General features: G+C 35.5%; 1 protein-coding gene across 2 annotated transcripts; it reads right to left on the reverse strand.

Annotated features, from left to right (window-relative positions):
- Nucleotides 1–715: 715 nt before the first annotated feature.
- LOC143205811 (piwi-like protein Siwi) lies at nucleotides 716–15,358 on the reverse strand. 2 transcript variants are annotated; one of them, XM_076418832.1, is made up of 16 exons: nucleotides 15,081–15,358; nucleotides 14,797–15,024; nucleotides 14,485–14,706; nucleotides 12,927–14,426; nucleotides 12,801–12,867; nucleotides 12,625–12,741; nucleotides 12,316–12,561; nucleotides 11,122–11,378; nucleotides 10,881–11,064; nucleotides 10,585–10,818; nucleotides 7,324–7,635; nucleotides 5,103–5,327; nucleotides 4,951–5,050; nucleotides 4,345–4,538; nucleotides 3,826–4,291; nucleotides 716–1,041 (listed from the first exon to the last, which is right to left on the reverse strand). In XM_076418832.1, the coding sequence occupies exons 4-16, from the start codon at nucleotides 13,215–13,217 to the stop codon at nucleotides 999–1,001; spliced, it is 2,736 nt and encodes a 911-aa protein (XP_076274947.1). In that variant the 5' UTR covers nucleotides 13,218–14,426; nucleotides 14,485–14,706; nucleotides 14,797–15,024; nucleotides 15,081–15,358; the 3' UTR covers nucleotides 716–998. The 2 variants fall into 2 exon arrangements, with proteins under 2 accessions (XP_076274947.1, XP_076274948.1); XM_076418833.1 differs by lacking the exons at nucleotides 14,485–14,706; nucleotides 14,797–15,024; nucleotides 15,081–15,358 and having other exon boundaries at nucleotides 12,927–13,224; nucleotides 13,325–13,493.
- Nucleotides 15,359–15,717: the final 359 nt, after the last annotated feature.

Consider the following 15,717-nt stretch of genomic DNA (forward strand, 5'->3'; position numbering starts at 1 on the left):
CTTCATTTTTCACTTACGTATTATTTCTTACACTATTTTTTGACCAGAAATACTATAAATGAATTTCAAAAGGACTTTTGTAAAGTAATAAAGTAAAGGTATAAAGTAATAAAGGTAATATTTTTAATTTATATTTTTATAATGTCTACCTCATAGTGAAATTTCAACATATACGGTATTTTATTTTCGGCTGAATATATCTTCTGATGATTTAGATTATTTTTTAGTCATTACAGAATTGTAAATGTTTGAAATATCTTTAGGAATCGATAAGTAGAATACTAAAGTTGTATAAACATAAGAGTTGTATAAACATGTTATGTCATAATATCATAATCTTCAAATGAGTTAGATTTCAATATTATTCGTATTTTCTATCTTACCATAACCAATCATAATTTCTTTCTTATGCTATTGTGAAAAGTATACGCGCCTCCGAACCAAACCGTTAAATAAATTTGGTGGACCCGAATTTTCGAGTTAATTTCGATCACGAGAAAATACCGCTACGGAGAATACGTTTGCCGATTACAATATACGCCCAGAGACAGAACCATTCGCTTCCTTCATGTCTGTACTCACTATAACCCTATAGCTATACAGCGTAGCGTTTTTTCTTATAGTTTTAGATGCACCTGGAGGCTTGGCAAGTAAACGAGAGGGCCGAGGCCGCCTACCTGAAGATCCTGGACTGGAAGTTCGAATAAAACAAATATTTTTGTTGTTTATTGTTATATAGTTTTTATTATTATGAAAATAATGTCAAAACTCTTATGATATTAAAAAAGAATGTACATTCATGTCTTAATTCTAAAATGTAATCCTATATTAACTAACATATAACTTTAAATCAGGTACGGTGGACGAACTTCCAAAGTGCCTTTATGAACTACATCGTTTAGGTATGTGTGAATAAAAACAAAACCTGAGATCTCTTAAAAACAAAACAAAAAATTCTTCTCCTAAAAGAAACAACTTTGTTCACATGCATAGATCCATCACATGAAATATAGGGTCTCGTTCAATCCGGCTATGGCAGGTCTATTAAAGAAAAAAAAACGATTTCATCAACTATTTAATAATATGACGAATGCTAAATTATAAATAATATGGTGAATGCGAAATTATCAAATAATATGGCAAATACAATATTATAAACATGGTGACCCCTTTCGGTGATCATTTCCCTTAACAGTCCTCCACTATTCCTGAACAACAACAGTAGATTAAATTAAATTAACTTTTTTTTTGGAACTGTAATTTTTTAAAATAATGTCAATATTCCAAATATCTCAGGGATAATGAGCCTTGGTTTCCTTATGACTTTCTGATGGGCAATGCAGTACAATACAAAATATTTATGATAATTTACATATTATGATTACCATTAGATAGTCAGAAAAAGACTAGATCTATAATCGGTTATTTTGAACAAAAGCAACTTAATATAATGTCTATTCAAAGCTTTTTTAGTAAAGCGCCATGTATATTTGTGTTGTCGAAACATCGCAATGTTACCACATCAACTCTGAGTTTTAGTTCAGTTTGACTTTGACATACAAGAATATTCTATTCTACATAGAATAATTGAACAAAAATAAAGCAACAATAATTTATAGGTAAGAGTTAAAACCTCTTAACAACTCTTAAGTTATAATTCAGTTTGGCACTGACATAAAAAAAATCTAATCTAAATAAAATAATTGAACAAAAATGTTACCAAATATAATTTATTTTAACATTATAATATATCTAAAAACTACAGTTAATTATACAGCCACAATAATTTATAGATAAGAGTTAAAACCTCGTATCATAATTGTTTTCTAGAATTTTGCATATGTCTGACAGGTGGTCGTCACCGTCCGGTTGTCAGATGTACGCTAAATTACTCAAAACATTACATATAATTATTACAGGTTATAAACCTATTATTACAGGTTTTAGTCCTTTATTTTGATAAATTTTAAGTCGCTCCGTAATATATCATATTACTTCAGATATTCAGGGTCACAAATTGATTGCGGCTTTAATAGATTATTTCGAAAAGAAACGAGGTAACGGAGGCCCTCTTTGCCGGTAAATTTCGTTAGAGAGGTAATTATTGATGATATTAAATAATATAAGCCCCTACAATTTTAATGAATATGTTTTTTAGCAGTGTGCCGGCGTGCTAAATATTACTGTGGGTACTGTGAATAACATCGCTTACAAAATGAAGAATAATACGTTAGAGAAAATTGTCTCTCTGGAAAGTATACATAAAAGAATTAGGGACATGTAGCTTTTTGAGGTATACACTCTTACAGGGTATAGATTTTAAACGGTGTAAAGATAACCCTCGGATAGGTTTAATGGAACTTCCAGATATTACCTTAAAATTAAAATAATATAAGAAACTTGAATATTTCAAAATGGTTCATTGTGGCACTCTTGGCAAGACAGTAACAAAAAAAGTGTAAAGACAACAAATATTGATGGAAAAAGGTAAAAGTTTCAATAGTATTCGATTAGGTTTTGTTGGTCATATATACTTATTAATAGTTAATTGCAGATATATTGCTAATTAGGCATGGTAATTACGATGTCGATTACCAAATTGCATTATCTCTTATAGTTTCCGAGATATGGACTATCGAAATTTTACAATTTTGGCTCTGCTTCTAACTTGCCAAAATTGGAAAATGGTCTTATGAATTACCGATGTCGCGTATTATATCTATTAATAATTAATTGCAGATATATTGCTGGTCGAGAAGGATAATCCAACAAAAACTGTTTGGATATGTGGAAGGAAGCATTGTCAACTATAACACCTTCAGTTTGGATGAACTTGGTAAGACATACAGAGGAAGTAATTGATAAATGGTGGAATCGTGAACATGTTTTAGACAGATTAGAAATTAACAGTTTAGTGATTGCGTCGGAAAGTGAAAGTGACTGAAGGAAACATTCAGGATATGTGATAATGCTGGAATGTGCAGTGCCAGAAATTCCTGAGACAGAGTGATGAGAGTGTAATCAACTAAAGGTATGCACATAATTAATTGAATATAACTGTAGAAAATGGTATTGTAGGGCGTGAAAGATTTGTGTGCACAGATATGATTGTAATTGTTCAAAATTAAACATGTGCAATAAGTTAGAATGTATGAGTAGAGATTGAATACAACTGGTTTTGTAGATATGGTAAATGCATTAGACGGAATTCAGTGACTAAGTTTATGAAGAATGGTGTACACAGATAGTAGCAGAAGAAATAAAATATACAGTGATGCCAAGATGACTTAACAAGTAAACACACCATCGAAGGAAGAACTAAACGTAAAAAGGTAAATATGCTCTAGAATGAACTCGCTTCTGAGATATATAATTGTTAATTAGGTAGATGATTAGGCCTCTACCAGGGGATACCACTACATAAAAAAAACGCGCCTAGAAATTCTGCCTCATGGGTGGCGTGGAAGGAGTTCAATGTAAACAAAACAAATCTAACCTACAAACTATTATACCAATGTTCTTAATTATAGTTTTAAGTCTTTCAATAGTATATGTATTATGTTATGTACTATAATGTTAAAATAAATTGTATTCGTAACATTTTTGTTCAATTATTTTATTTAGATTAGAATTTTCTTGTATGTCAAAGCTAAATTGAATTAAAACACAGAATTGATGCGGCAACGTTGCAATGTTTCGACGTCACAAATATCCATGACAAAAAACTTTGAATAGACTATACATTTAAGAGAAGTCACAATACTATTAAATAAAATAGTGAATGCGGCGGCAAGACACAAAGATTTAATCGACACAAAAACTCACCTGTGCAGATATTGGGCCGTCATGAAAGCAAGTTTGTGGGCGTACTGACAGGGAGCCGGCACGCGGATGGTACCGGACCAATTGAAGTACATGTGCGTGAGCTTGAAGGTGAACCTCTGGATCCTGTTGGCGTCTATGCCCAATGTATCCTCGATGATGTTGTAACTGGTAGGCGCTACGGTTCCCTGATTGACACACTGGGACACCAGGAAGAAGTCGTACCGTTCCGGCAACGTGATGACGTCGTCGACGACCGTACCCGCCGGTGGATTGCTGCTCAGCCCGTCCGCTTGGGCCCTAAAAATTTTGGTGTTAATACGCTTCGATACTATGATGAAGGCCAGCTTCAGGGGTCGGTCCTTGAACAGATCGCTCTTCAGCTTCTCCTTCAGCAATTCCACCTCGTGTTCCTTCACGTATTTTATCTGACCGTCGCCCACACCATCTCTGTATACCACTATGCGTTCTGAAACGATATAAGATAAAAATCGTCGGTGGTACCGGACACCGCGTCCTTACCTGGATATACACCATTCCGCGACTGGAAGTGTTCGCAGGCCAACGTGACAAAGGCGGCTATGTTACTGCTGAGCTCTTGCTCTTGCGCGTGCTCCACTGCCATGCTGAAATACTGTGAGCATCCTACATCAATGGAGGCCACCATTCCGGCGAAACTCTTCCCTTTGTTGGCAGTATCACGGCAGACGTCGTAACTGAAAGGAGGCGCAAAAGAATTAGTATGGAGTATGGGAAAAGGAACAAATACCGCAAGTTTGGTAAATAGCCTGTATTGTTCCGATACATATAAAAAGATAAAAGAGGCTATAATAATTATACCGTTGTAGTGCGCCGTTGTTTAAATATACGGCAATATTACAGAAAGTCGTCTAAAATAAGTAGTAGATGAGTCGCTAACAGAATTGCAGAGAAAACAAATAGTGGAAAAATTCGATCCTAAAAAACATCACGTCATATTACAGTCTTCCCTTGACATATCATGGCCAGGTTTCCCTGGAGCCATCTTATGTTAAAACAGCGGGTTTTAATTCGTACCCATGGGAGTTTTGAAAATATGGGTACTCATTTGAGTACCGTCATCGTTTGAAACAACGTTACGTCACTTACCCTACGACCATCGTAAATCTAGGCATGGTAGAACCCCACGGCGACCCGCCAAGCTTACAGTTCATCTGTATGGCGATCTTCATAGCTACCGACCGATTATCTGAAATCAAACGAGACTGAGCGCCGATATCACGAATTCCATGAGCACCTACTCTTCTGAACGGTCTTCGCTACGGCCACCTGGCACGGCATCGCCCTATCCACGTAGCATTTCTTCTTCACCGCGGTGTATTTATCGTGGGAATTACTGGTGAGTACCACGAACACCAGCTGGGCGTGGAGGGTCGACATGGCGTATTCCAAACCGCCCAGGTAGCTCTGCGCCCGATCGTCCCCCAAATCGACGGTTTTTACCCCCGAGATTTGGAATTTCATCACTGGAAAACGAAACAGACATTCATTAGCCGTAAGCGACAGTAGCAGCTGATTTTGCATGATCATAGTCAGCATTCGGCGAGTTTCCACAGTTTACGCTTGATTTTGCGGCGTTGCCGTTCACAAGCGATCGAAAGGTTGAATCCAACAACGACTGCGGCAGCCACTTTTGTTTCAAACCTGGCGCTGGTTGGAGTTTTAGTATCACTTAATTGTTTGTATGGTATCCTATATTATTATATTATATATTCATACATTAAGTTAGCTTAAGCGTTATATTTAGCGTTGGGAACTATCGAATGAAAACGACTATCGACTTTTTAATAATTGACTACTTTTTACTATCGACTGTTTCAATCGTTATTTTCGGCCCGACTGATTTTGTCATTATTTACTATCGACTTTTTTGTCGGGTACTTTTAGTTACTATTTTTGGTTCTACTAATTTCATTCGACTGATTCTTCTGGCTCTGTCGTAGTAGCCGCGACCTTGACAAAAATTTACCCAGTTTATGCTTCCATAGATTTATATGTAATATATATAGTTTTATAATTTTGTGGTAATTTGCTTGTAAATAACAATATGTTGTATATTAATATAGCAGCATTTTGGAACGATATTTTTCAAGATTGTTAATGTAATAGGGCAAAAAGATTAAAATTGTGAATGATAAATAGTAAAATATTTTTGACTTTTTACGGCACTAATAGGTAATATTTCGATTACTCCCTCGATTTTTGTTAAACAATACTTTCGTTCAATAATAAAGTATTTACTTTATCTAAAAAAGCTCTAGTAGTTATTGTGGGATCATTTTTAAAACTAACATATTAAAATACGATAAAACATGTGTGGGGTCTTATACCATTCTATAGAAAAATTCAATTCGTTTTTACATATCCACAGAACATTCCAATATAAAAGTAATTCTATTTCGTTTAAAATGAAATATTAAATTGCATGTTAATAGTATTCAGTAATTATTTTTTTCCTTCTCGTCTTTTTTAAAGGTATTACGTAAGGGAATATTTACATCTCCGACTCGCTTATACTACCGTTAGAAAATATAATCACAGTACATCTTCGTCGACATCACGAATTGGAAAAAAAATTTCGAACCGTGCATTTGAATTTTTGAATAGTAATTACTAATTTTAGTCGCTAGTTTTTTGACTATCGACTTTTTTTTTCTGTTTTACGACTATCGTCTGTTTTCAGTCGATAGTTCCTAGGCTTGTTATATTGTTTTGTAAGGTTAAGAATCTTGTTGTTTATAATTTATTTACTTTTGTACACTTCATATTTTAATCATAAATAGTAGATATTAATATATAAACCAATGACCTGTAAATAGTGTTAAAAAACTTTCACCCACTATATATATAATTGACCATACGAATATAAAAGTTCACATAAATATGACTCAATGTTCTTTACGTGAGTATATCCCATCAAAATCCCAGCTCGTTGATCATAAAGCAAACTAAAATCATAAAAATATTAGCATTTATAAATTTTAGCTTAATCGATCTGGAATTCATAAGACTGTATCCAAAGGTGGGAGGTGAGCGTTAATAAAATAAGATAAAAGTATGATTTTAACCAAAGCCAAAGCCAAGTCTCCCTGCTAAAATTGCAATAGATATCATATTGTATGAAACCCGAGCTAATAAACCTGACCAGTGGCAATTTGAAAAGATTGGACTTATTGACTCATAAAGATTTATATAATATTCAGCAAGCAAATCAATTGAATATCACAGGTACAAAATATAAAAGCGATGCTACAAGTGTTGAAGCATGGGTAAACAAGGTCAAAAATACAGGATGTGTCTGATATACGCCACAATCTTAGTTTCTGGGTACCTACATTACTTTAAAAAATTCGAGATAATTTATTTTATTTATACTACATTCTTCGAATTTACATATGACTTGCGAGAACTGGCAAAGTTGAACACTCAAATCAACATGGTATGGGGTGATAAATTACTCACCTCGGGCGACCTGTTGTATGCTGGCGACAAACTCGCCGGTGGCTTTCTTGAGCCGTACCGGACACACCACCACCAGCGCGTCCAACTTGGCAGGCGCGAACATGGTGGCAGTCTTCAGGTTGCCGGTCCAATCGGCACGAGGTCCGGGCATGAGCGAACCCGAGCCGCCAGCGAGGGTTTCCTGCGGTAACACGCGTCCTGTGAACTGGACCAGGTCCTGGGCCAGCTTCAGGTCCCATTTCTTGAGTTCGTCAATAGCCTTCGGGCATTTTTGCAGCTTCGCGCTGAACTCGCGCAGTTTGTTCATCCGGGCTAGAGTGGAGCAGATAGAGAATGAGAACGCTATTGGGGGTGTTAGCCACCGAAAAAAATATCGATATTTCTAAGAAAAAGCAAAAACAGTTAAATATTAGAGTAAAGAAATATATATTTCTTTTAAATAATAAAAATGTTTGGCGGAACTTTAAAATTAACTACCAAAATTCACTAAACCTTTACAATTGTAATAATATAGTTAATATATTACTAATATAACGATATTTAATCTATTTCGAACAAATATCAAAAAATATCGATAGATCGACCAAAAATATGGATATTTTTTTCAGAAAATATCGATATATTTTCTGCATCCCTAGAACGCAATATTGCAACTCGATGCGGAGCCGACAACCATTTTGGATTGGGTTAAGTTGGACTTTACCGAAAAAATGTCTCAATATATTTTTTTATTACTCCTCGTGAGTCCACAATCTGCCCTATTGGCAATAAGTATTTCTTATGTCTATATTATATATACATGGCATGTAGAAAATCACTTCATTAAGCAATCTTCTGTATAAAATATTATCTTAATTAATTAGTCTTATTCTAAAGTCTACATATGTCTAGTAATCCGATCAGGTGGTGTTAAACGTTTTAGTCTACGCACTTCACTATCACGTCGCATATTTAGCTGATTAGCGAGTACATTGGGATGCACTGACACTCCTTCGAAGTACTTCACACAAACACGTTGAATTACACTCGTTATAGGTTCTAGAGGAATATCGCGTTGTATCATTTTATTTGAAATATAGTACGGAGCATCAACAATGACACGCAACACCTTATTTTGGAACCGTTGAATGATGGGTATATTAGAATTGCTAGCGGTACCCCATAGTTGGATTCCATATGTCCAAATGGACTTGAGTATAGACTCACACAGCAATACCTTGTTATCTAATGATAATTTGGATTTGCGCCCGATGAGCCAATACATTTGATATAATTTTAGTCCCAGTTGTTTCCGTTTAGAGAGTATATGCTTCTTCCAGGTTAGGCGTCGATCTAAGTGCATACCAAGATATTTAACATGCTCTGCTTGGGGGAGTTGACGATGATTGATATTCACTGGTGGACATGTTCTTCCACGCAGGGTAAACGTTATATGCGTTGATTTTGTTTCATTGGCTTTATGGCAACTTTATTGACCCTTAATTTCTCGTGCGCTAAATCCATTTGAAATGGCGAATCTAGAGAGCTAGTAATTCTATTTTCCTCATCTTTATGCAGCTGAGACTGGAAACCCAGCAGCGCCCGCAGACATCTGGAGAATCTCGAAAAGTCAAAAAAGACATTCACCCCCCTGAAATCTGCATGGTCAGGAAATTTCGTAGTCTCCTTGCCGAATCCTTCGAAAAACTAATGGGATGCCTACCTTTTAAAAAAGGAAGTGGCGCCACTCGAAACAAAAACGTCATCAGAGAGGCCAATAATCTAGTGAAAATAATGCCTCCAAACTCTCTCCAAAACCATCTAGTCTCACCAAAAATGCTACAAAAAATCATCAGCAAACTGAAGCCCAAAAAGGCACCTGGATACGATGAAATATCAGTATTCCAACTGAAAAAGCTCTCAGCTTTTTGCAGAGCAGAACCATATCATATCAGACGAACAACACGGGTTCAGACCCAAATATTAATGTGCAAAGTTCGACGGTCTCTTTCTCCGGGCTCCCTCGAATAGCTATGTCGTCAACTATGAAAAAGGTCAATCACTCGAATAAACCATAAATAATCCCATTAGTTTCTACCATTTTACAAAGTTCCAATCTTCACTTCTCAGATATACATAAAGGACATGCAGCTTTTTGAGGGATGTAAGACATCCTTTCATACACTCTTACAAGGGCATATGGTTTAAATGCTGTGAAGATCCACTGCCAGTTGTAAAAATAATTCAATTTTTTAAACTATTTGAATTTGTGTTTATCTTGATGAAACTTATATTGAATATTTCATAAAGGTTCATTGTGGCACTCTTGGCAAGAAAGTAACAAAAAAGTGTAGAGACAACAAAAATTGATGGAAAAAGGAAAAAGGTAAAAGTTGCAATAGTATTCGATTAGGTTTAGTTAGTCATTATATTTATTAACAATTAATTGCAGATATATTGCTAGTGGAGAAGGATATTCCATCAAAAACTGTTTAGGTATGTGGAAGAAAGCATAGTCAACCATAGCACTTTCGATTTGGATGAACTCGATAAGACATACATAGGAAGAAATTGATAAATTGTGATTAGAAATTAACAGTTTGGTAATTGGATTGGACAGTGAGTCGGAAAGTGAAATTGACTGAAGGAAACTTTAAGGATATGAGGTAATGCTGTGCAATGTTGGAAATTCCTGAGACAGTGTGATGGGAGTGGAAAAAGCTAAAGGTATGCATGGTAATTAATTATATATTAACTGAATATAACTGTAGAAAATGGTATTGTAGGGCGTGAAAGGTTTGTATGCACAGATATGATTGTAATTGTTCAAAATTAAATATGGGCATTAGGTTATAACGTATAAGGAGAGAATAAATACTGCTTTGTAGATATGGTAGATGTATTAGACATAATTCAGTGATTAATTTTATGAAGAATGGTGTACATAGATGGTAGCAGAAGAAATAAAATATACAGTGATACCAAGATGACTTCTAAAAAAGGTAAATATGCTCTCGAATGAAAGTAAAATACGTCTCTAATGTATACAATTGTTAATTGGGTGGGTGTTGTGGAAAAGAGTTTAATGGAAGCAAAACAAATCTAACGTACAAACTTATACCTGTGTTCCAAATTGTAGTTTTAAGTCCTTCGATAATATATGTATTGAATGTTAAAATAAATTATATTTAATGACATTTTTGTTCAATTATTTCATTTATTTTCGATGTCACAAATATCTATGACGCATTACTAAAAACACTTTGAATAGACTATACTTACCACTTGATCCGATACGGGTGTGTTCGCTCAGGGACTTCATCAGCTGGAAGTTCTCTCTCTGTTTCTCCGTCAGACCCGTCATCGTGCATAGCTGGGGCACCAGCATGACGATCTCTGGCATTCCGGCTCGGATTTCTCGCGGTTTGGACCGGGAAATGAGCATTGGCTGATTATTGCGGGTTATGCGGACGCGGTATCTCTCTTCGAAATATTGGCGGTAACTAATTTCGGTTCCTACAAACAACGGGCACGTCATAATCACACGACGAGTCCCCGAATCGCGCCGATAATCTTACCATCGCGTTTCTTGAATTTGCTATCTGGGTTCTGATCGTAATCGACGTCGTCTATCCGGTAGGTCTTGTTGTTGTAGTAGGTCATGACGATGCAGCCCATCACCCGTTGCTGGAACTCTTTCCTGGCGTTACGATCGTTCTGACACTCCAATAGAAGGTCATAGACGTTGTCGGTACGGAGGACCTGCAAATATACGAACGTGATAAGCTTCAGTCTTGGCCGAAATATCCTAGAACGCACCTTAAAGTTTAGATCGATGTTCAACATGATCTGTTTTTCATGCTGCCTCATCGACGTGATATAACCGGGCCACAGCTCCAGATTATACTGCGGTATAGTCACCTTGTACATAGGATCGAAATAATTTCTCCCCAGCAGCTTGAACTCGAGCGACTCCAGGCAACGCCTGACGATGAGATTGAAGATCTGCAGGTAGTGCCAGTCGCCCCAGTTCACCTCTCCCACCAAGCGAATGGACACCAAGTATTTCACGTTATCTGCAAAACATCACTCGCCAATGAGTCGACGGAAACTTGAAAATAAACCCGGCTAACACAATCGGCATGACCTGGCGTATTTACCAGACGTTATCCCTCTTGATTAATGCTTCTTTTGACGAAACATGACCTGCTCGGTATTTTCAAAAATATATCATACAGAAATAACAAAGACCTTCCAATGTTGGTATCAGCATGTAAAGACTAGCGATCATGCTTTTATTTTTTTTTTAATAATACTCCAAAAATCTATAGCCTGTAAGAGCACAGAACTAGCTAAAAGACTGGAAGTGAATAGATTTCTCATCGTGGGAGAGGAAATATATAAAACTGATACCAAATTAAAAAACAAGAGGAGAGTCGAGTTGAAGGTTTGCAGTTATTGATATTGGATAATGTTGAATTATAGGACGAAGGGACTAATTGGTAGCTAAATTAGCTACAGAATCATTGAGTTACTAGCTGGCCATTTTTAAACATATCGGTGTAGATCCAGTCAACCAAATGTGCACAACGAAAAGGTTTTGAACCATTGACACATATTCATATGTTTTATACCATTAATTTGACTTTCTGCTATCAACAAATGACGCGATTGAAATATGGGATTAAAAAATATTCCATCACAGACATCCTAGATCACACACATCTTTAGTAGCTCCGGAAAAATCGGTTGGCGCAACCATATGTTTACTATATAACCTAAACTAGAAAGATTGTTATTTATTCATACTAACGGAGCAAATCTCACTTTAAAAGGATCTTGTGAAGATCATTTGGTTTAGATTTTCGCTCAGAAAATCCAGAAATTGCCAAAATCATGATATTACCAGAAAAGTGGGAAAAGCTCATCGATCAAATTGATACGCTCAATAAATGTATAAATATATTCGCTTTTAAAATCATGAAAAACAATCTGTAGTCCTTTAGCACTTACCATCATCAGCAACAGCCAATTCCAAGGGATCTGGCTGGAGCTTGGTTGGGGTGTAGAGAGCAGCACCATCAAACAATATGCCTGAAGAAAGTTTGTTTACGAAGGCTCTGCGAACTAGGGCCCGTCGTGTTTTTGTATTGTCCAGTTCCGGTTTAAAATCGACACGGTACTGATTCAGTCCCCACTTGGTCGCGCTCAGCAGCGGAAAAAAGTTCGCTTTGAGGAAGATCTTTTCTCCATCCGAGCCTACAAAATAGAAAATCATCAACCATCATCTGTTGTGTCTTAAGCACGTTTAGAGGTCCTAACCTTGTTTGGTCGCATAATGTTTGGGCTTCGTGTCCACGATTCCTTTCCGATTAGTTCTTCCTTTAACCCCCCCTCCTCCGCCACGTGTCTCGTCATCTGTACCACCAGTCTGTCGAACTATAAATCAATAATGTCTAATACTACTCATCTACAAAATGAATCAGAGACAATCTTACCTTGAGCTGCCAAGGTTTGTTGTTGTTCTTCAACGCATATAGTTCCTGGACCACGTCCCGCAGATTGCTGCAAATTATGCATAATATCACCCACAATAACTCATAACGTTATCAACAACGTCTCACCTGCGGAAGGGAATCTGGAGGTCCGCGAGCGCCCCACTGACTCTGTTGACCTGACGCTTGCGGCGGGGGCTGGGACTGAGATTGTTGGACTTTGGGGCCCCACTGGCCCTGTGGTGCTTGATGTTGTTGCGAAGCTCCTCGGGTGCCCCAGGCTCCTTGCGGTGCAAAAGTTCTGGAGCCACCTTGACGAGATGAGCCTTGCGAGGGACCCGGTCTGGGGCCGCTGCCTCGGCCCTGCTGATGTTCGCCTCTGGCTCGGCCGTGAGCCCTGCCCCTCGGTCTGTTTTCCATTACAAACCTATACAAATTTCGTTGATTTTAACGCGTAAATAGAAACGAATAAATTTTAAGAAAGAACAAAGCTGCTTAACGGACAAAAATATTAGAAAACTGCTTACCTGTTAAAGAAACAAACAAAACTAAACCCTCACAAGTTTTTAAACTCATTAATCATGTAAATCTCAGCAAATATTAATATAAATAGGCGAATAATACAAAAATACAATCAGCCCTTATACGGAAGCGAGGGAAAATGAATGACAATTCCCTCGCGTTTCAGTCGGTAAATAAGTTTTCTTACTTTTCTTTCTAATGAAGTTAGCAATTAGCGCTGGACATAATATATAGATTCGAATAAATTAAAATATTTCAATTGTAATTCCTTCATTCTGATAATAATAATATGATTATAATTTAGTTTATAAGTTATAAACCCGATTTTCCAATGTATCTCAGATATATACACCACCACAGATGATATTTAAATTAAATATCTCAAAATATCAAACAATACATTTAGAACCAAATGAACAATTTTAGGATATAGAATGGTGGGTACAGACTTGAGCATTCGGGGCGAATTTCCTGTGAAAATTGAAAATGCGCACGAGCAGAACTGAATTCTCTTTGCTTAGTTCCAGTGTTCGCCACAATAACTTTCGGCGCTTGGCGACAAACAGAACGCAGGATACAGAACAAACAGGACGAACGGATTTAGTTAACAAATTTGAGTGAACGTGGAAAATATTGGCGATTATGAATGACATGTTTTGATTTCGAGAAAGTAACCCTGTTTTTCCTTTTAATTTAATGATTACTATAAAGATGATTTTGAATGATAACTACGTGTTTTATATCTATTAATGATTAATAATAATAAAACATATAATTATATAAAAACCCCATAAAAATACGAAAAATTAAAATATTTATATATAACTTGCAGGAATCTGGAATATTTAACTTTGAAATTTGTTACAATAATATGGAAAAAGTATTACACAAGTAGTACGAGAAAAGATGTTTAATAATAGCCCCATATAAAATAATTATTAACAACATGAAAATATTAAGTTTGCAATATTAATTAAAATATTGTAAGCAATGCAAACATTTTAAAATGTGACGAACAGATCAACATGTAAAAATAACCACCCATTAAACGCACTATACTTAACAATCGCTTCTTAGCTTTTTTATAAAAAGAGCCATATCTTCAACCTAAAATATAAAATAAAAATTATTAAACACAACAGTTTTAGAGAAAAGAGTCACTTGCCTATGTTATTCTTTAGACAGCAAATATATCACTGGTTTCAAGGTGTTAATCCTTCATTTTCTCCAAGGTATGTCTCAAATGTGCTTGTTATGAAGTTTATTTTTTACTTTATGGTTTGAAAGGATTCTAGCATAATATCCTCTTATAAGGACTGTCACTCTTCCATCCAAATCATCTTGCACTTGATAGCTTTTATTTTTTCATACTACATAGCAATAGTGTCTGAAATAATTTAAACCCAGTAAACAATTATCTACAAAATAGCAATAAAATATATACAAAATACATCATGCAGTAAATATAAATTCATACTAGTTTATATAATTTTTGTCCATATCATTGACGGATGAATTGCCTGATTGACATTTATACATTTTGTGCCACAACATAAAAGTAATATTCTAAATTTAAGGTTTCATTATGTCTACCTCATCGGGAAATTTACACATATACATTATTTTCTCTTGGGACTCCTCTGGTGAATTTGGATCATTTTGTAATTGTTACAGAAATGTATATGTTTGAAATCTCTTCACGAATCTATAAATAGAATACTAAAGCCGTATAAACATAAGAGTTTTATGTTATATTCTTACCATAAACTTCAAACCTGGTGAATTTCAATATTATTAGTATTTTCTTCCTTATCATAACTGTTTATTATGCTACCAGCCATACTTACAATAATTTCATACTCTTTTAAAAACTCTTAGACGGTACATATTATTTTAGCAATAAACATTGTTTTTTAGGAAAAGAAAACTACACGTACCGTCGAAAAATGTTTCACAAGGCATTTTATTATGGTATGCCATCGTGAAAAGTATGGTTATAAACAAAAGAATACTAGCGGCTGTTTACACCATTGAAACACTGTCATTCGAGGGCCATCTGCAATGTTGCCGATATGTTAAATTAGTATTATTATATTATATATAAATATATATATACATATATATATATATATATATATATATATATATATATATATATATATATATATATATATATATATATAAATGGTGGTATAGTGGCGGATTTATACATTTGCCGCCAGCTGTATATTGAATAACTGCAATATTCAATAAAATATAGTTTTGCATAGTAGTAAGATTTGTATTTATTGTTTTAGTCTCGTTTTCTCTATTTTTCCGCATTCCAACATTTAAAATTTTAGGGCGCTTCGATTTAAATTGGATTATTTATTATATTTGATAGTAAAAAAATGGTCCT

Source organism: Rhynchophorus ferrugineus, unplaced genomic scaffold (assembly GCF_030347505.1).
Source record: "Rhynchophorus ferrugineus isolate W39M unplaced genomic scaffold, kcgeb_rfMv2 rfM17, whole genome shotgun sequence".
Taxonomy (NCBI): Eukaryota; Metazoa; Arthropoda; class Insecta; order Coleoptera; family Curculionidae; genus Rhynchophorus; species Rhynchophorus ferrugineus.

Excerpts from the sequence above, each read along its gene's own strand:
- LOC143205811 (XM_076418832.1), bottom strand. The coding sequence starts at position 13,217 with ATGGAAAACAGACCGAGGGGCAGGGCTCACGGCCGAGCCAGAGGCGAA. Across the intron at positions 5,051-5,102 it reads AGCGAAGACCGTTCAGAAGA|ATAATCGGTCGGTAGCTATG; the intron begins GTAGGTGCTCAT and ends GTTTGATTTCAG. Across the intron at positions 1,042-3,825 it reads ACGGCCCAATATCTGCACAG|ACCTGCCATAGCCGGATTGA; the intron begins GTGAGTTTTTGT and ends TTTCTTTAATAG.